This window comes from Dreissena polymorpha, chromosome 13 (genome assembly GCF_020536995.1).
Source record: "Dreissena polymorpha isolate Duluth1 chromosome 13, UMN_Dpol_1.0, whole genome shotgun sequence".
NCBI classification, from domain to species: domain Eukaryota; kingdom Metazoa; phylum Mollusca; class Bivalvia; order Myida; family Dreissenidae; genus Dreissena; species Dreissena polymorpha.
The window spans coordinates 21,881,500-21,902,900 of NC_068367.1; the positions used below are offsets into that span (position 1 = coordinate 21,881,500).

Consider the following 21,401-nt stretch of genomic DNA (forward strand, 5'->3'; position numbering starts at 1 on the left):
TTGCTCTATTCACAAAGGTGTCTTGCTAGATAATGTAGTTATATGCTTTTTTTATTGAGTTTGTTGCCGTGTTGCTATGTACTTTTGTACATATTGCTATTTATTTTAAAGATGCAAAGTTACAGGCTGTGAACATGTGAGAAAAAGAAAAATATATATTGTTTGACATTAAGAAAAAAATATGTCGTTTAATACAACAGTTTGAAAAAAAACTTTGTTTACAAATTACCAAAGTTTTTCAAACTCACTGCTTAAATCATTTCAACGCATTCTTTGAGGTCAGTGTCAATTGACGACTCTTTTCAACTATTTATAATGCCCTTGGTATTGTTGTGTTAATTCCACGTGAGCAAAACTAACCAATCTATTTCACTTCAAGCTTCCCCTTGCTAGCATTTCAATATATTGTATAGAACAGAGAAATCAATCATGAAACATAAATTAATTACAATAATTACAAATGCTTATACCCTTACGTTCTATAACCTATGGAAATTACATTTTGTATTAACGGCTAAATTTTAAAAGTACACAATCAGATCGCGAAAGATCTAGCTTAGGGCTATCAAAACAAATCGACCTTGTTAAGTTAGATGTAATTTGTAAGTGAATTATACATTTTAAACGATGTTTTACTGACATAAATGCCGTTTTCTTGAGATTGCTAACATTTGTTGGCTTCATTTGCCTTACAATTTGTGATTTAGCAGCTTTTAAGCGACTTTATATTATTTTTAATGTAAACATAATATTGTACAAATTTTTAACCAACACATTCATCTGAACGAAATGTTAAACTTAACAGCTATTTTATATGTAAAAAAGGAGCGTTGCTTTTCAAGTTTCGAATGATATATATAAACAAGGACTAATAATACATGATTTGAAGGTAAGTAGTGTAAATTGCCAAAGAACAAGCCATCGGTGACGTCCGTAGGCCTCTGTGATAAAAGAAGAGAGCTGAGGTATGAGAAGTACACCAGCCATGATTGTAGGGCAGTGAAGATGATAAAAGAGACCAAGGAGTGGTTGGATTTAGCAGCGATGTAACAACAATTAAACACCAAATTTCTGGTCATCCCCCGACCGAAATATGGCAACCTTAAGATGTGCCAAATGACAACACTATCTGGCTTACCATCCATCCCAGCAAAACATGTAAATCATCATCCTTAACCAATTGAAAAATAAGGGCGAGGAACTGCTGGCAAAATAACAGGCTGGATTAAGAGCTGGGCGGAGCATATTCGAACAAATCTTCAACTACAGAGTCATCATTGAGAAACACATGCAACAACAACGTGATCTTTTAAAAAAAACTTTATCGATTTTTATCTTCTGCGTGTGGCATAATGGCCTATTGCAGTCTCTAAGAGGGTTCAACATAACATTGAAGAATGGCTGATTCAAGTAATCTAAGAACTCTACGGAAACTTCAGCAGCGCAGTATATCTTAATGGAAAGTTGACTGACTTCCGGACATCAGTAAGCTTCTTTCAGGAATATCTGCTCTCCCAAGTCCTGTTCAACATTTTTGTGTGTGAAGATTACGAAGTAGATCCTTCAAGACCTTCGCAACGCCATCGGCGAAAGTCTCATCTCAAAATTGGGATTCGCTAATATTGCCCTCATTGGTTTCACCATCAGTGAATTCCAATACCTTAACAAGAAACTGCAAGAGCTGTAAAATACGGGATTGAGGTCAGCACAGAGAAGTAGAGAATGAAGACCACCGGTACAGACATGACCATGAACGGCAAGAAACTGGAAAAGATGGGCAGCTTCAAGTGCTTGGAAGCAAACTTGTCCGATTTGCTCATGTTCCGTTGAGGTTCGTGAGGTCCGAATAAAAATTGCCATGGACAACGCAGTGATGACATGAGCAGGTTGTGGACAAGCTGTACAGCTGAAAGACTAGGACGCTTAACTCGGACACAGAACACAGTCAACGAAGAAAGATGGATTGGTTTGGACGCGTCACCAGGCATGACTAACCGTATAAAAATGCGCTCCATTACTCGGTAGAGGGATGTCGCTTTAGAGGCCGATAGAAGAAAAGCTGAATAAAGTATGTAAATCAGTGGACACTTTTTCCCAAGGATGACTTACACATATCAGCCCTAGGAAACAGTGATAAATTATGACCAAAAAGTATACGCCGATACGGATATTTGTCCGGAACCAAATAAGGGATGTATCACAGTCACAGACACAACATAAGTTCCAACGCAGACAAAACACTTTACATTCTGCAGAGGGCATCATATAAAAGGACAGAGTTCGTAAAAGAGCATTTTCAAAGTGAGGTCATTAGATTGTTAAAGTTTTCACGGTATTCGCATTTTGGTTTTACTGTAGTCAAAACGATGACCAATACGGAAATGTTCTTCAGTAGGAAGCATACAAAAGATTAAAGCTCGTAGCTCCCAAAACTACTACTACTACTACTACTACTACAACAACTACTACTACTACTACTACTACTACTACTACTGCTGCTGCTGCTGCTGCTGCTGCTGCTACTTCTACTACTACTACTACTACTACTACTTCTACTACTACTACTATAACTACTACTTCTATTGCTGCTGCTGCTGCTGCTGCTTGTGCTGCTGCTGCTTCTTCTACTACAACAACAACTACTACTAATATTATTACTATTACTACTTCTGTTACTACTACTACTACTACTACTATTACTACTACTACTACTACTACTACTACTACTACTACTACTCCAACTACTACTACTACTACTACTATTACAACAATTACTACTACTACTACTACTACTACTACTACTACTACTACTACTTCTACTACTACTACTACTACTACTTCTTCTTCTACTACTACTACTACTACTACTACTACTACTACTACTACTACTACTACTACTACTACTACTACTGCTGCTGCAACTACTACTACTACTTCTTCTACTACGGATTTGACATAATTATCTATTGCAACATATGTTTATCTATGAAAAATCATATTTTAATAGCCTTATGGGTAGATATCAATCAAAGTGTCCATTAGCATCACTTTTAATGACGAGAATGATGTCCTGCCAATTTAAAGTTTAAGCATCAGACAATTTTGACCGGTCGCCCGCGTTTTATCATGCTCCCACTCGTCGAGTGTTTTTTTCTTAGAGACTTAACCATCATACAATTGATTGCATTCGAGTAATTGATTACGCCATGCAGGTATTTACGAGATCAAAAATTGCAATCGAACCAGCCGTTCCGCTTGACCTTGCCGACACAAATACTATATTTATTCACGAATATTCAAGTGACTTAAGTAATTAAATTAAACAAATACAATAGATGATAATCCTTTACGATTATATTCATACATGCTCAAAATATAGAGGATATTTTTCCCTTTCGCTGAAAAGGTGCCCTTTCTCCCGTGGCGTTCCTCAATACATTTCAATACACAAAATGACTTCATTAGTGTTTGTTATACAAGCGAAATTCTCCAGTTAAACTCTTTTATAATGTAAATAAACGGTGAAAAAAAGCATAAAATTAAAAGAAATTTTGTTGGATTCGATGGAATGTCGATTTGAACAAGCAAGTACTTGTTAAGTGTGTCAAACAAGGGAAGTAAATCTTGATATGATAATCTAAAAATAGAAAAAGTAGTTCCGAATTTGTTTTATTTTCACTGGTGAAAATAACAATTTGTTTATTTTCCCTGCTGTTATTTCACTGGAGAAATGGCATATTTTGTCATTAGATATACAAGAAAACATGTATATTTATCTGATTAATCCGTTGAAAATTCAGGACCGTTAATCACGGGCGCCATTTTTTTTCAGATGCATTAATAAATTAGCAAATGCTACTTCCGAGGTGGCGCTAAGGACCGGATTTTTTTAAATTTCACGGATAATTCTTCAGAGTAAATTGGTATTACTTTTTTAACCAAAATAACTACGCATACATTTTTAAATCGGGCAATGCAGTGCGATTCAGCGGATATTAATTTATCCGCACATGTACAGAAACATACACTTACAAGCCATTTGGAAACGTGCGGACCTTTATAAGTTTCGGCATGGTGGAGTTTTTTTAAAGCACATTTCCACCCGATTAATTCGCGAACGACATCAAACGATTGCGTTCAACAATAGTATAATATAGTAGTAGCTGCACGTACAACCACATTGGCTTCTTGCAGATCTTATAAATAATCAAAATCTATACAGAGCATATACAACTTCCATAAAAAGGATGTAAATATATAAATAACCAACTAAATTAAGAAGTCAATTACCTGAAATAAAAACATATTGTACGTTATAAATATAACATAATTATGTAATAGTCAATAAATCCAGTAAACTAACTAAATTCTCAAGATATTTTTTTATACAACAAATGTGTTTATACAGTAACATAATTAACGAAATAATTAAAAAAAGATATTGCTTCTGCTTGGACCGATGAGTTTTGTCCCTTATTACAATTGCTAAATTCACTAAAAGGCAAAGGTCAACAAACCTTAAATACGTTAAAATATTTGTTTTGTTCCTACAAATATCTGCACAAAATTATGATATATCCGGCTTTCTTGTTTACCGTTTTATTATTTTCAAGTTTCCTTCCAGTTGTATGGTAAATTCAATGAAAAAAATCTTCAAAATCTCTTTGAAACAAATTTTTCTTCATACTTATGTAGGCTTCAATGTTTTGATTTTATTACATTATGATCGAATTAAGAAAAAAAGATCAAACACTCAAAAAGTGTTTGGTCGGCACCGAAAATTAAAACAGTTGAAAATGTGCATTGGCGCAACCTCGTGTTATTATCGCCACGTCCTTGGGATTTGCTCCATCTCGTTTGGAAAAATTCCAAATTATCTATAAGATTGATTAGAAGCCATATATATTTGTGCGTGGAACAATTAAAACATGTTCAATTCAATGGTTTGATGTTGTTAGCGATTTCATTGGGTGGATATTGGCTAGTCACACAGGCAAAATCGATTTTCCGTAAAAAAAACTACTCCTTACCACAACTTATAAAGATTATGACGTTTCCTAATTGGTTGTAAAAAAATGTTTCTGAACATGTGTGGATGAATAAATCTTCGCTGAATCGCACTAAATTGTCCGATTTTTTTTTAAATAATGATAAATATGTAGAAAAAAAACCTACTTACTCTGTAGAATTATCCGTGACATTTCAAAACACCCGGTCCTAAGCGCAATATCGGTAGTATCATTGTCTCATGTATCAATTCATCGCAAAAAGAGGTGGCGCCCGTGATAAACGGCCGTTAACTTACACCGTCTTGCGCCTTTCTATGACAATTCCATAGTTAAATGAGCGTATAGTTTTTGTTTCTGTATTAAGTATCTACGAATTGCCCACAAAAATATAAATAATGCATTCAATTTACATTATTGCATAAGCTCTATCTATAATGCCCTCTCGCGGTTGCAGAAAATTGGCAAAAGGAGGGCTTGAACGGGAGAAATCGTGTATTAACAAGGCGATTCATGTGCCGCTCAAGTTCTGTTATGTGTTTTTCATATCCATGACAGTCCAGCTTGACAACAGCTTTATTTATTGGCAACTTCAATGACGTTAAGGTTATTTACTCAACGCTTTCAAAAGACGGTGTAAATGTAAGTGTATATGTTCTTTCAACGTTTCTGCTGTATGCTTGAAATAATTCAGTGACAATAATGTTGGCAGTATTATGTTTTAGAAAATTTAGTTGGAACGAAATAAGATAGACCTGTACGAAAGAAACATCTATGAAAATAATGACTTATTCTGACGATATATTTATACGTCACGACCAGTAAATTCCAAAATAATTTCTCATTTCTTACTTTGCGCGGCTGCATTTCAACTTTGCATTAATCCACTGTTTAAACACATTTTAAATCGAAAGCTGCCTATACGAAGGTAAAGCCTCGTCATTTGTGATGATGACAGAGTAAGGCATATGTAAAACACAACCTTGAACTGTATGACGTCATATGAAATAATCGAATTATTTTGTCGATGTCGAATGAACAAGACATATTTTTTCAATGTTACTTTAATTTATTTTGGTTTGTGTTATTTGTTTATGCAATAATAGCGAAAAAAAACAGTACGAGGGCAGGAACGGATTTTTCGAGCACCCGCAGATGATCATGCCTTCGAAAACGTGTCTTATCCCTATATTATATATTATTATTATCCCTCGTGATTAAAACAAATATATTTAACCCGTATGGTATTTGCTTTAATTGTAGGAAGTTAGATGAAAACACAGCAAGCGTCTCCGATGTCCAGAACGAGAAACAACATGCGGTATATACATGCTTTATAACATTTAAATAATTATTTGACCGTTTTGAATACACTAAGAGGGAATCATTCTTAGTTCCTGAAATGTATTGCACAATATATATTCACACGATTTTAAAACAGAAAAAAAATCAGTACAATCATAACTAACAATAAGTTAGAGCTGTAAGGTTAATATCATCAAAATCTTTTTAATAGGCATGGGTAGTAAATTCTAATTTGTTTCTAAAATCTGACCACGTGTTTCCCCGCATTGTGCTTGAAAGGCCATAACTTTGTACAAAGTCTCAATTATGTCACATAATATTACAGCTTATAGAAATTGTGAATTAGTTATTATAATACTTATATATTTTTTAATTTAAGTAAGTGAATGAATTTGCTGGAATAAAATACTTCTATGTGAATGCATTAACGCCGACGATGTTTATGCGAATCTGGCTGAACTTTCCCGAAAGTTCATACATGTATAAAATGGCGAAAAGAAATGCTATGCAGTTTTTAAGTTATTTTGTGAACCTAAATACTTTGGTGCGGTTGATTTCTACAAATACGGAAATTTTGGACATGCTGCTACAGAGATACAACTTTACAGGCGATTGAACTTGCGTACCTCAATATGTTGATTCAGACTTGTTTTCTGTATAACCGTTGCGACCCTTTCTGCGAGTTTTGAATTATATTAAACTTTGTTGAGTGATAATAAAAAAACGTATTGATGCTAGATTTATTATACTGTACATTATTACCAGAGAAATGGTCTTTGCTAGTGAATACATGATATGTTTTACTATCTTGCGTGTCACTAAAAAAGTATTGCGTCGACATAGATAAACCTTTACACAAACATTAACTAGCATATGAACTTGAACTTGATTTTGTTTTCAACAATAGTAGAATTTTTAGGCAAATGTGAGAAATGGGGTCATAAATATCATACGGACACACATCTATTGTGTTTCTTTGGTACCATTAGTGTGTCTACGAACATAGACTTGTATTGCTTAATCTTTAACATTATTAAAAGGCCTTCCAATAACAAACATGCACATATTGCCGTTCATAACATATAACAAAACTAATATGATTACAAAACAACTTCCAATTATATTCCGTGTTCACAGCATATAGAAAACTTTAAATGTTACTGTTTATCCACATCCAAAATACGACCTGTCGGCAATTACATGTATACATACACTACACTAATGTTTCCAGAAGACTCCTGGCCGACCAAGTGCCAGCAATATTGGACAAGACAACATCACACTCGCATGGACTAAGCCATATTTCCACAAAGAATGCGACTTTTACCAAGTTAGTTTCAAGAAAAATTATGAAGGATGCAAATGGCGAATCTACGAAGAGGACTTTAAAAGGAGCACTGTGGAACTTTCTAATTTAGACACTGAGTGTGCCTACTTGTTCCGCGTTCGCGGTGTTTACGGAGATAATGAAGGGCCTTATAGTGAAATCAGTGATGTAGTTATAACATTGAAATCGCAAGCGTCTAAATTATTGCAATTTTCTCAACCCCATGAACACAAAAAAGGTGTATCGCCTACAAAATATGCCTTACCGACCACGCAAGTTCAGAGAGCAAGAAATGGCAAACTTAAAATCAGGAAATTGGAAATAGGTATAATTGATTGCTCGGTTGATAACACTTTATGTTCATAATTAATAAATAAATAACTTTCAATCGTTCGGATTAAGTTACAAAAAGTATGTGCACATTCCGGGAATATTGTTAAATATGACACACGCTGGCATGTTTTGAAATTATGAACAGAACATACATTTTACAGTACTGATAATCACGTTATAATAATATATTATAAGTCAATTGCATTAGTATTTAGAAACTGCTTTTTTAATTGAAGCAAATATTTTCTATAGTAATTAAACGAATTCACTTAAAATAATATACATACTTATATTATAATGATTTAAGGAGCATGTGTCAGACATCATACAGAGAAAACAATCATGATGATAGGCGAAACAGGAACTGGCAAGAGTACCATGATCGATGGAATGGTTAATTACATACTCGGCGTGAAATGGACCGATCACTTTCGATATACAGTCGTCAGATTAGAAGATGAAGAAATCCCGCATAGGTCTAATCAGGTACGATTCGAACGTAATTTCTGCATAACTATTATTTGAATTTTCGAGTTTAAATAAATTTGTTTTAGTTGAAATAAGCTTGATATCGCGGCATGGCTAGTTGGAATACGTTCAGCTAGATTTTTTGCTCTGTTATTAAAACCTGAAATCATACAACACATATGAATCACGGTAGGATTATTTCATTATTACATTTATAAGTTGTCCAGTAACTGTCAGCAGTATGTTATGTGCTCAAATACACTTTAAGTTGTTATAAATACCACTGTTGTTGAACCTTCATATGAAGGTGATCATAAAGATAGATTATTTGACTGGGCAAAAATGAAGCATAATTTCGACAATTGTAATAATTTTTAATGTATAATTTACTTCTTATTAAATTTGGTGTGCTCAATCCTCCATTTATTCTCCATAAGATTTCCGTTGTCTGGTGTGAAGCAACATGTTTCCTATACCGGTCAGCACAGGCTATTTGGTAACTACGTTAGTTGTGACCATGCGAATAAAAATAATTAAGAAGAGATTGAGAGGCTTATTACAAGTACTTAAAAACAAAACTAAATCATTTGATACATCACCTATGAATTTCTATGCAAAAGTAGATGAATATTAACATCGTGTACTGTATGAACAGTTCAACACAAAAATACATGTGCTCATGTATGTAGGCATTGATGGTAAATATGACAATATAATAATAATAATTGTTGATTGATTTATGCATAAACTATTATATAGGCTGTTTAGAGGCATTGTAAATATTGCTCTCGAGAAGTTATGTCTACGGAGGCTGAAGGCCGTTGGCATGCTCTTCGAAGGAGTAATAACTACTATACAAGAGCTATGCCCATTATTTTCATATTATTGTACCAACACATAAGTTGTAGTTGAATAACAAACTAGTCATAAGTGTAAACGATTTAAACGGCGCTCTTCAACATTGATTTGTTTTATAAATTTTATAAACGACAGCTCATAGTTAGCTTTGATGCAATTTTCGTACAACCCATGTAACTATTTTAAAGCCAACACGAAGGTGATGTTATAAAGCTTTTCGCAATTGAGATATATACGATCCAACGTACTTTAAGATTAACAAGAGAATCATTTGTAAAAATAAGTTCAATAATTATTGTTTATCTCATAAACGAGACATGTTTGCTTCAGTCTATTAACTGTCGACAGTCATTTTTAATAATTAAGTTCTTCAACAGTCATCTTTCTGTAACACAAGCGATCACACAGCACAAATCTCATTTGGTTCAGTCGTCTGGAAATGGTAAACAATTACCAACATGAATCTCAAACTTGTATTTTGCGAAAGTGTTCTCCATTTACCGTCCCGTTGTCTAAATATTTAAATGTATTTGTACTGCCTTAGGTTTTGACAAAGACGTTGCATCTGATCTCAAACTTTGGGTTATACCGTAATTGTTTTGTTGTCAATATAAATACGTGTCATAACAACTTTAATCCGGCTAAAGAATAGTTAGGACAATGTCTGACATGATTCGCTAGTATTTCAATGCAAGTGACCAATTGCAAAAATAAAACAAGACAATAGAGACAACACCTTATAAATCCATGTTTGTGTATCGCGATCGATCGACCACAGGAAAGATTTTAAGTTTCATATTCAATGACAGTTTAACAATATGTTGTTTTCCACGTTAGAAAACCCATGCGAAATGTAGCCTTGAATAGGTTGTGGATCTTCTTCATCGAAGCAATAATATTTAGGTACCTGCTTTAAAAGTATCTGCTTTATGTCCGAATTCCTCTATCTAAACGACTGTTAATAACATAAACATTTCCAAACCACGATTTCATTTTCTGATTATATGTATACAAAACACCCATACGCTTTACCATATTAACGCCTTAGTTTTATAATTCTCAATAGTTAAATTTTGCATAATCAACAAGTTGAAAAAAAATAGAACAATGCGAACGTTAACCTATGCAACGCAGATGATATAAATGATTTGTTGTACCTTTGTATTCGTATATTTCCTATTGTGTAATAAAGTTGTTATTAAATAATAACCAACCATATAATGAATCCAGCGCGTACAGAACATACAGGGGTTCGATAAATCGTATGTATGTTACTGGCATGGCAAACAGCAATCGGCTGTGTGCGTGTGTGTGTGTGTGCGCGCGCGCACACACATGTGTGCGTGCGAGCGTGCTAATGTGTAAGTGTGTAAAACAAATCAATTCATTATCATCCACATTTTCAAAAATCGCATCGCGTTTACCCATATAATAAAGTCGATTATGCTTTGATATAGAGTTACACACACTTCTAGTACCATTTTTAATGTAATTAATAATGCCACTACATGGTCATTCAGGGCGGCGATTTTAGTATTTTCAAGACGAATGATTAGGGTTTGATAGTCATAAATATCAAAGTAAGCGTTTATGTTTGTCCATGATTCACTAAGGCATACAATATCATTCTCACAAAGCAAATTAACGAAACCGGTTGACTGTTTTGTTTTATCGGATATAAGTCCGTCTACTTTCCATGAAAGGCATTTTAAATCATTTGACCTAGTATAATACACAGTAGAGTTGTTTCTTAATGTAGAGTTTGTCCACCTTGTCATGTTTACTGTGGAATGTTAGGTCTTGAAATTCATTTTTTAAGTCGTTGACAATTTCTGATTGATCGTGTCAATTTTTGTATTTGTGTTTACTGTTTAATTCTGACATGGTTTGGCTGCCGAATACGCAACCCTAGTCAATGTCATGCACTTGAGTTGTAAGGTGAATGGTCGTTTGTTTATGTTTTGCATGCGGTAATTTATATTGTATCATGTCAAAGATTTACATGTTGATGATTAAGATGATGGTCGTTACTGTGGTGATTATAATATTAACAGTAATTATGCTGATTATAAAGTTAGGCACGTGGTGATATTAGAAGTAATCGGTTTTTTAGTGTTGGTGGAGGTGATGACTATTAAGATGATGATGATGATGATGATGATGATGACGATGATGATGATGATGATGATGATGATGATGATGATGATGATGATGATGATGATGATGATGATGATGATGATGATGATGATGATGGTGAATGTGGTGTTGTTGATGTTGCTACAAAACGCTGAAAGTGTTAGTTCAGTAAAACTGAGTTGCCGAATATGATACATTTGACAAGTATATTTTTTAAGAATGACTATATCACAGACGGATTACATATACTAACCGAGACACAATCGGTGCAAAATATTAGCAAATATAAGACCGGCTTGTAGCTTGCATACCATTTTGGACGACCGATTGGCGAGCGCAATACGAATATGTTTGTTGAATATAAAATGTTTCTTTGTAAATATTTATTTTAAGTAATTGTTCAACACACCTTAACGTTTGATTTATTATTTTACCACTCTCTTACGACGACTTGCAATGAAGATTCTATTTATTTTGGAGGAAAGATACTTTTGGAGTAGTCTGGGACTTTATCGTTTGATTAAACTATGAACGTCCAATATGATATATATGTTATGCATAAGAATGCGGTCAGGTGGTACGAATAACACTAGCTGATTTGATAAGATAAATATGTATAAAATGATATACTACATATCTTATATGTATTTACGTAAACTAAATATATACAAATCTGGGGCTGAACTGAGTCCATGGTAACTGAAAGGGTCCACGTAAATGTTTGCAAAAAACTACTTGGAAACAATCAAACACAGCATAATTTTGTATATGGGGAACTTGGGAAAACATCTTTGATAACGTGGTATTATTCTGTGTATAACTACGATGTCGAAGGTTATCATTATTATATGCTCAGTAGAACTATGCATCTTAAGGGAACTTAACGGGCTAGTGTTGGATTAATGATTTATATAAGAGAATTGTATTATGTGGATAAGACTTAAATATCCATTGCTTGAAAACGGGCTTGATGTTTTACTTCGTTTGGTGTAATGTGCCACATGGAAGCAAAAGGGAAACGTGTATTTACGAAAGTTTATTTTATCAAGTTTTAAACGATATAATACAGTTTGAAAATACTTTTCATAATAACTGCAGATTTTGATTTTGTGGAGATTTTAATTCAAGAATTGACATAAACGCCAATTGACATGACGCCTTATCAGTGATCGCTCCGCCCACTTAATCACGTGGCTCAGCGGGAAGAAAACCTAGACAACCTAACACCAAAATGGCTTCTTTGCCTATAGACTGCATATAGATTTACGCGATATTCCGGATGATTTTATGGACTTGTTTAACACCATATTTCACTAGTTAAGGGGTTGATGCCATTTAGTTATTCTGCAAATACTAAAAATATACGATTAAAGAGAACATCAGCTATTTATAACGGGTAAATCGGTACATTAAACACGCTCTCAAACGCTTGCGCGCTTACCGAAATCGAACCCGTTATTACGTGTAATGGTGGTATTTGCAATAAATTAACACTTCACCGGTATTTTCCCGTGTTATTAACAAAATTATTACCGAAACATTGCCCTCTACCCGTGTATTTGACACGAAATAGCGCTTAATAACTGGGAATTCGGTGAAGTTTTACGCGCTTTCTGACGCCGGGTTGGTACCTCAATCCCACATGTTATTGCGTATAAAAGTGATATCAATCATATTAAACATTGCTTGTGGGACATTTATCAATCACTATAATTTAAAGCGCAAAAACAACACAGTAAGTTTGGACATTGTCTGATATACATTAGCGTTGTACGAAATGGAATACGGTCAGGCTATTATAAATTAATAAGGCTACCAATATCAGACGCTCGCGCAGGTACCGACTTCCCCGAAGTTACCGCATTTATTGGTTAACTAATATCAGTAATAATAACTCTTTTACAATAGCATTCATCGATACGTCTTTATTAAAATAATAACCTATTGTTATTATTTTAATAAAGACGTATCGATAAATGCTATTGATTTAGTCTATGGTTTTCACTTGTTTCTGACACACAGAAACGCGATTTTTAAATTAGCGTTGTACGAAATAACACAGAAACGCGATTTTTAAATTAGCGTTGTACGAAATGGAATACGGTCAGGCTGTTATAAATTAATAAGGCTACCAATATCAGACGCTCGCGCAGGTACCGACTTCCCCGAAGTTACCGCATTTATTGGTTAACTAATATCAGTAATAATAACTCTTTTACAATAGCATTTATCTATACGTCTTTATTAAAATAATAACAATCTAATGTACAAATGGTTTTCAATTGTTTCTGACACATAGAAACGCGATTTTTAACGGGGATTTCGTAAAGTTACACGAATTGGGTACCAAAATTCTCAATTATTTTACATGCACACGTGACATAATACATACTTAATAATGCTTAGTTATTGCTAATATGACATTTCAAGTTTGTGAAATAAATGAATGTTCTATAAAGGGGATCTCGGTAATTCTTGAAGCTTCCACTCGCTCTTGTCAAGACCGCATTGCCGCGTTGGAAATGGTATAAATTTAATTCATCTAACTTATCTTTCTGGATACCAAATGTCAGAGTTGCATAACCCTTTTTACACCGTTTTTGCCATATTTCATTTCCGTTTTTTAATCCGAACAAAATAAATGAAACTCGTTTAAAAATGAGATCTAGGCATTCGAGCTCCTAATGTGGATTAAAAGCGTTTATTGGTGACACCACATGACTGCAAATGTGTAGATACCGTTAATAAGATAATAAATCACATGTCACCTTCAAATAACATGTATGATGTCAATTAAGTGCATTACTATCAGAGTAATAAAACACAGCACGAATTAAGCTTCATGCTGGGTTTTATTTCTCTTTAAGTAATGCAGATGAACCTCGCTTCTGTATATTAATGACCTAGTAACTGATAAAACTATTTTTTTTAAACATGAAATATTATGTGATAATCAAATCGATAACATAAACTATTTAAACCTGCTAGTATATCCGATAAAAATATATTATAATTGTCTTTGACAGTGTTGACGTTCAGTTGTTCGTGGTGACAACCGCATGCATTTATACATCTCTTACACTTCTCAAGATATCTTTTCGGCTTTGGAAACGATATAAATTCAATGTCACCAACTAATCTTTCAAGATATCGATTGTCCGAGTAACATAATCCCCATTGACACCGTTTAACCATTTTTAATCGTTTTTTTAAAGAGGAAAACAAAAGAAACTCGTTGGAATAAAAGTGAACCTAAACATGTAGCTTGTCTAGAAAATGGCGGACAGGTCGTTGCTAACGAGTTCGCCCGATTAATCGATCGCTGATTGGTGGATCAATTCTAGTGAGCGGAGCGATCATAGATAAGGCGTCATGTCAATTGTATAAAAAAAAAGATTTACAACGATTTAAATTATTACCAGAAGATTATATCGCAGATAGTTGTTAAGCAAGATTTAGTCAAGATAAAGTTGTAAATGAGCATGGTAAATGTTTACTTGAGTTTTGCAAAATGACTGGGTTAAACGTGTTGAATGGTAGAGTTGGTGTAGATAGTACAATTGAAAAATTCACTTGTGTAACTAGTGAAGGGTATTGTGTTATAGATCTTGTTATGTGTTCACCTTCTTTATGCACATGTGTTGATCAGTTTAAGTATATAAATAAATTATATAAGACCATATAGATTAAATGTATTAAATGAAAGCAATCTGATAATACAAGTACCAACAGAAAGTCAGCAATATGTGTACAAAAAGCATTAAGTCAAAGAAACCTGTATAACTATTATTATGATTAATTGTGTATAATTTATTACTCAAACTTGACTCCTCGCTCTCTTGTAGATTCGCCTGTGTAGTCTTTTTTGTGTTATCGTTATAATATTGTTAAAAAGATTCTCAAAGCTCGAATCAAATTATTCTACACATTTCCTTGTATTGATACTTTATTTAACAAGTTATGCAATTCAATACTGATCACACTTTATAAATGTTAATATGTTTTAACATGTATACTCATGAACTGTATGTCTATTGTGTATTGAATAAACCATTATTATAAATTTAGTAGATGTTACGAAAAGGGATCGCGAATTAATACGCATTATGTATATGCATACAACGGTCTGATATGAAGCTTTTCTGATTAAAAAAATCATGAAACAAATGCACACAAAAATATAGATCAGCGATTTTCAACGGTAAAAAATAAGAGGGTTAAACCGGTTTGATGGAGATCCTTAGCGTACATAACAATTGTTTTTTCTTTCTAAATTACTGAGGAACAGAGTTAAATATTTTAACTTTAATAAATAAACGTTAACACCTTACTTTGAAAAATTTATATTGCAAATATAATTTATTCAGCAATGTCAGTACCAAAACTCAACATAAAACCATGTTATGTTCATTCTAATGCAAATAAAAGTTAATATTGTTTGGATTAATCCTCGGTAAACAAAATTATGCACAAGAATATCAAAATGTGTCAAATTAAAATAAGATAAGTTAGAAAACGCGAGATCGTAGCGTGGCCATGTTTCTATCTTAATAATTTAAGTCCGTTCTTTTTAAGAACTACTCTAGAAACTATTGATGGTGTGGATTTCTATAGTTTTGTTTCAGTCCTATAACCACGATTATCAAGCTCGCTGAAAATATTTGTTTAATTTGTGTTTGTACTTCAGGCAGTGTCTCAAACAGAATGGATCACAACTTATACAATACACTACAATGATGGAAGTAGAATTCCATACAAAATTAATATAATTGACACACCAGGATTTGGGGATACTCGTGGGCTCGATAGAGACCAGGCAATCGTTGAACAGATACGCGAATTGTTTTCTAAACCACCACCCATAGGCATATTAACCATCGATGCTGTTTGCTTTTTGATTAAAGCACCAGATGCCCGGCTGACTGCAATGCAGCGTTACATTTTCGAATCAATCATGTCAATATTTGGAAAAGATATTGGGAACAACATATGTGCCCTTATAACATTCGCCGATGGGAGATCACCCCCAGTTATAGCAGCTCTTGAAGAATCCAAACTACCCTTTGGCGAGAGATTTAAATTCAATAATTCAGGTTTGTATGAGTCGAATAATGAGCGAGAAAGAAACTCTTTGTCAAAAATATTCTGGGAAATGGGTATTGCAAGTTTTAAAAGCTTGTTTGATCATTTAGACACACTTACGCAAAGGAGTCTTCAGTTGACAACTTCTGTCTTAAATGAAAGAATGCGGCTTGAAGGTACTGTACAAAATCTGCAACCAAAATTGGACGCAGGTCTTATGAAACTTGATCAACTCAATAATGTCATAACAATATTTGAAGCAAACGAAACGATTATAGCGGCCAACAAAAATTTTACTTACAAAGAGAAGAAAATAAAAATGAAACAATATGATCTTCCGCATGGTCAACATGTAACAAATTGTATTGATTGTACCTTCACATGTCACGAAAATTGTCGCTACGCTGATAATGAAAAGAAGCGCAAATGTAAGACTATGGATACAAATGGAAATTGCAAGGTGTGTCCTGATAAATGTTTCTGGGATAGACATGCTAACACTCCCCATATATTTAAGTTAGAGGAAGTTGAAGTAACAGGTACATACAATGAGATGAAACAGAAATTTGAATCCGCCGCAAAGGAAAAATTGACTCATGAGCAACTATTAGACAACATGCGTGACGAGATAGAAATCATGGCTGATGCCATTGTAGATATGATGCTGGTTATAGTTGACTGTAATGAAAAGCTTGCACAAATCGCATTACAACCGAGTCCACTTACCATGACTGACTACATAGACCTTATGATAGAGGACGAAAAGCAACAAAAGAAATCTGGATATATGGCAAGAATTGAATCACTTAACGTTATGAAAAAACGTTCACGTGTGTTAGTAGAGGGTAAATCATTTCTTGAACAATCTTGTATAGTCGATCCAAAGAAAGAAGGTTTGGTTACGAAAGCAGTAAAGTCAGCAAAAGAAGTAGTTAAAAATTTCAGAAAAGTTTTTGGGTTCTGAAAGTCCGCATTTTCTGCGAGTTCATATGTTTAAGACAAGCTAAATGTTCATTTATTTAATTTTAAAGGGGGGGGGAATTGGATTGTAGTTTTTAAACAAGGCGCATATGCTTACACACACAATGTAAACATATATAATCAAATCAAAATAAAACAGTTTAATCCACGTTGAAACATGAGTTTTTTTCTATTGCAAAAATGTTTATAAAAAACCATAACACACTTTATTTCACATGGACTTGTTTGCATGTATTATCCAGATGCGGGATATAGTATAGGTTTTTCCTTTTCGTATAGGATATTTTTTGTACCAGCATATATTACTTTTTACAGCAATTATTTTAAATTGTTCTATTTTATTGTTGATACATAGTTGATTAAGTGAAGCATGCTTTTTGTTTAAATTAGGCAATCATGTGTTATATATTCATATATGTGTGTTATATATCCATCAATTTAGCAGAATATAGAAAATAGCGATGGCTCACCAATACATATTTTTACCAAAACCCCTTTTTCTTAGATATAGTATTGCATTCACGTTTGTAAAATTTCTTTCTTCAAAATGTATATATTTGACACATCGTATGTGTTAATTTTCTTTTTGTCTTAGTCAGTAACTATTTAAGCATGTTATCTGTATGTGTATGTATAAAGTGTTCTTATCGCATCTTTGTGTGGATAAAAAAAATTAGTGTACTACTAAATGTATATGTGTTATTATGACATGTCCCCATATGTAGACATGTTGTTAAAATTAGGAAGCGCGTAACTCAACATGTAAAATTAAACTATTATATTTGTGTTCTTATTTTCGAAGAAAACTAAGATTTTGAAATCAATGCAATTAACGACGTAATTTTATAGACATGCATTGGGTAAGGACATATAGTTGTTTTCATTTAGGCAAACGACGATGATAATTTCGCGTCTTACCTGATAAAACACATATTTTGCATAAGTGATGAGAACGTATTTGTTTTAACAACCATATTTTGTATGTGTCTTTATCTAATTAGATGTTGAATCTTAGTACTTTTTTCTATTATTTTACTCTGTAAAAAAGATCGAATATTGTCAATCCCTCTTAAAACGAATCTATTTTCAAAATGTTGATATTTCTTGGCCTAGTTTGGTATTACTTTCTGTGTGTATTGTATTGCTCTTATACTGATTGAAATGAATTTAATGTAAATATGTGAATCAATGAATATGTATTCATCAGCATCCGCTAAATTTGTATGAATTAAATCAACGTACTATATCGTTTTGTTACGGTTAGATGACGTGAGTGATAAGGGTGAATGTAATTTTAAAAGATTTTTTGTAGGGTATATTAAATTTATATATTTCAGTGCATTATCTTAAAAATACAGACTAAGAAATATTAGAATGCTATAATCTTAGTAATGTTTTGATAACATGATTTGTGGTCGAGTAACGCACGGTCTTAATATAATCGATCAAATCTGTTTGGTTCCAAACACAAACGGGAGCAAATATCCTTTGGATATATCATACTGTCGACCTAAAGTTTAATCGTTATAAAATGTGAAAAGAGAGTTATGTCGGAATGTGCTTCTGCTAAATTGACAATTAATAGTAACTATATTTGAACGAGTTCACTTGTTTATTTTATTCAAGGGTGTCGATAATACCGACAACATATCGTGTTATGGGTAAATTTTTTGTTAGAAAAACCAATAGATTCTCATTATGTAAAAAATACGAAAACAATATCGACACTAAACAGTATTTCTTAATGTATCGATTACCTCCGACTCTTTAGTCCTGCTCGTGGATTATGAGAAAATAAACAATAATAGAAAACTTGTTTCTCTAAATTATGAATTGGGTCATTAAATGCGATGTATGACGACAACGCGATATGGCTGCAATTATGTAGGCACACATGCATTTATAACTAGTTGTCTAAAATAATACTAACACGAGTGATTGCAAGGTGAAATTTGTTGTGTAAATGTTGGTTTAAAAAAATTTAGAGTATATTTGTTTGTGTGTGAAAATCAATATTAATGACATTGAATTAATATTATTAAATCAATATTGTTAGAAAGTTTAAGGGAATGTAATAGTATATTACTAAGCATATTGATTATAAGTGTGATTTTACACATTAAATTGATTTTTTTATTTTGTAAGCAAATAAAACGTGTTATTCTTATGTTATGTATTAATATATTATTATTTTTATTATGTTGATTATTGAATATCCTAGTTGTTTTTTAGCAGGAATATTTTAATCGGTCACAGGGTTGGAGACAAAATAGAAATACGAACCGATTAGAAACTTCGATTTTGAAAGCAGATCGCGTTGCTGGTCTGTAAGATTTATTAGCACAAACTTTGAAGCGATCGCGGTTAAGTGCAAATGATTGACTGAAACATAATTGCCGTTATGTGATGGTGAATATTAGTTAAATGCGAAAATGGGCACACAGTTATCATGATATGATCACCTGCCTGCTGTTAAGGTCACTTGTAATCTATAATTGCTGCTTGTTCAACTGTTTTAATACGTCTTGATTGTGGTTATATATATATATATATATATATATATATATATATATATATATATATATATATATATATATATATATATATATATATATATATATATATATATATTATTTAATTGAGTTATTAATATGGTACTTTCTATGCATGTATCGTTGTATTAATTTCTGGAATTTCTAACGCCGGTAAAGGGCCTGCAACATAACTTTTGGTCTACGTAGAAAGCGGGCACGCGAAGTACACTGACACTTTGTCCGATTGTCTGTCCGAAGAACTAGACGGAAGGCGTTTGCATACGCTAGTAAACGCACAAAATTCAAACTTGCTGGCATTGTCCTTTTTATGAATGTGACCATACGATTGTCGATTTAAGCATCCTGCGTTTAAAATTACCATCTTATAACTCATTCTTCAACTGAGATATTCTATAACATTATTTTTAGAAACTAACATTATGACCTAAATAAATGTTCTGAATTGAGATGACATATTAGTTTCTCGAAGTATGCCCCTGTGGTAAAACAAGAAACGCCTTAGATGTTACAATGTTAATAGAAACTGTTATAGCATATTACCTTAAACTATATTTTCCTCGCCAACTATAAAACCAAAATGATTAATATTTGGTATGTTACTCCTTAAGCTGAAATATTGTTACTATTATACCACAGAATTGTATCAAGATGGATTGAAGTAGTATCGTACACCACTACTTACATTATTATTGTTTATTCTTTTAATTGCTGCTATAAGTTCAAGTTGTATCATGTGTAGTAAATGAACATATTTTAATATAACATGTCTGTATCATATCAGTTTGTGAACACTTTATTGATGAATGTATGTTGGAGTTGTTTTTGTTGTAGTTGTTGTTGTACACAGCTGCATTTTTAATGCAATATCAAATAAATGTCTCCCAAATTTACTTTTATAATAATATTATTAAATTGTTTGTGTTCATGTATCGCTCATATTAACACAATTTAACAATCGTTTTGCTACATTATACGACATCATATAATATATTTTTTAATTTACTCTTATACCTTGTGCTTGTTTTAAAAAATACACAAAACTAAAAAATTTATGTTCAAATACTAATTTGAAAACATTTTTAGTTTCAGTGGTAATTCAAAACACAATCAAAAGATGAAGAAAATATGAGATACAATTAAGAATGTTTAACCAAACGTTAAAACACTGTATGCATCATTATGTTGGTTCGTACAACAGGTTTGCTTAATCATAAGTTCATACTTTCTTATTTATTTGCATGGGTTGCTTAAATATTTATTTGCCTATACATTAAAGTTACATACTTTGTGTTATTTGTATTTAGTAGAATCAAAATCTAGCTGTTTCGTTTTTTGTACGAGAGACAACGA

General features: G+C 32.9%; 1 protein-coding gene across 5 annotated transcripts in view; it reads left to right on the top strand.

The window, feature by feature from the left end:
- The window catches only part of LOC127856203 (oocyte zinc finger protein XlCOF7.1-like), a 39,370-nt gene extending 19,345 nt beyond the window's left edge, over nt 1-20,025 (top strand). For 2 of the 5 annotated variants that reach the window (XM_052392267.1, XM_052392268.1), the window contains 4 exons: nt 6,270-6,327; nt 7,543-7,963; nt 8,279-8,457; nt 16,121-20,025. In XM_052392267.1, coding sequence (XP_052248227.1) covers nt 6,270-6,327; nt 7,543-7,963; nt 8,279-8,457; nt 16,121-17,479 — 2,017 coding nt within the window. In that variant the 3' untranslated portion in view covers nt 17,480-20,025. Of the gene's footprint in view, nt 1-5,564; nt 5,649-6,269; nt 6,328-7,542; nt 7,964-8,278; nt 8,458-16,120 lie in introns of those variants that run through there. The other 3 variants (XM_052392272.1, XM_052392269.1, XM_052392271.1) reach the window with 3 other exon arrangements.
- Nucleotides 20,026-21,401: the final 1,376 nt, after the last annotated feature.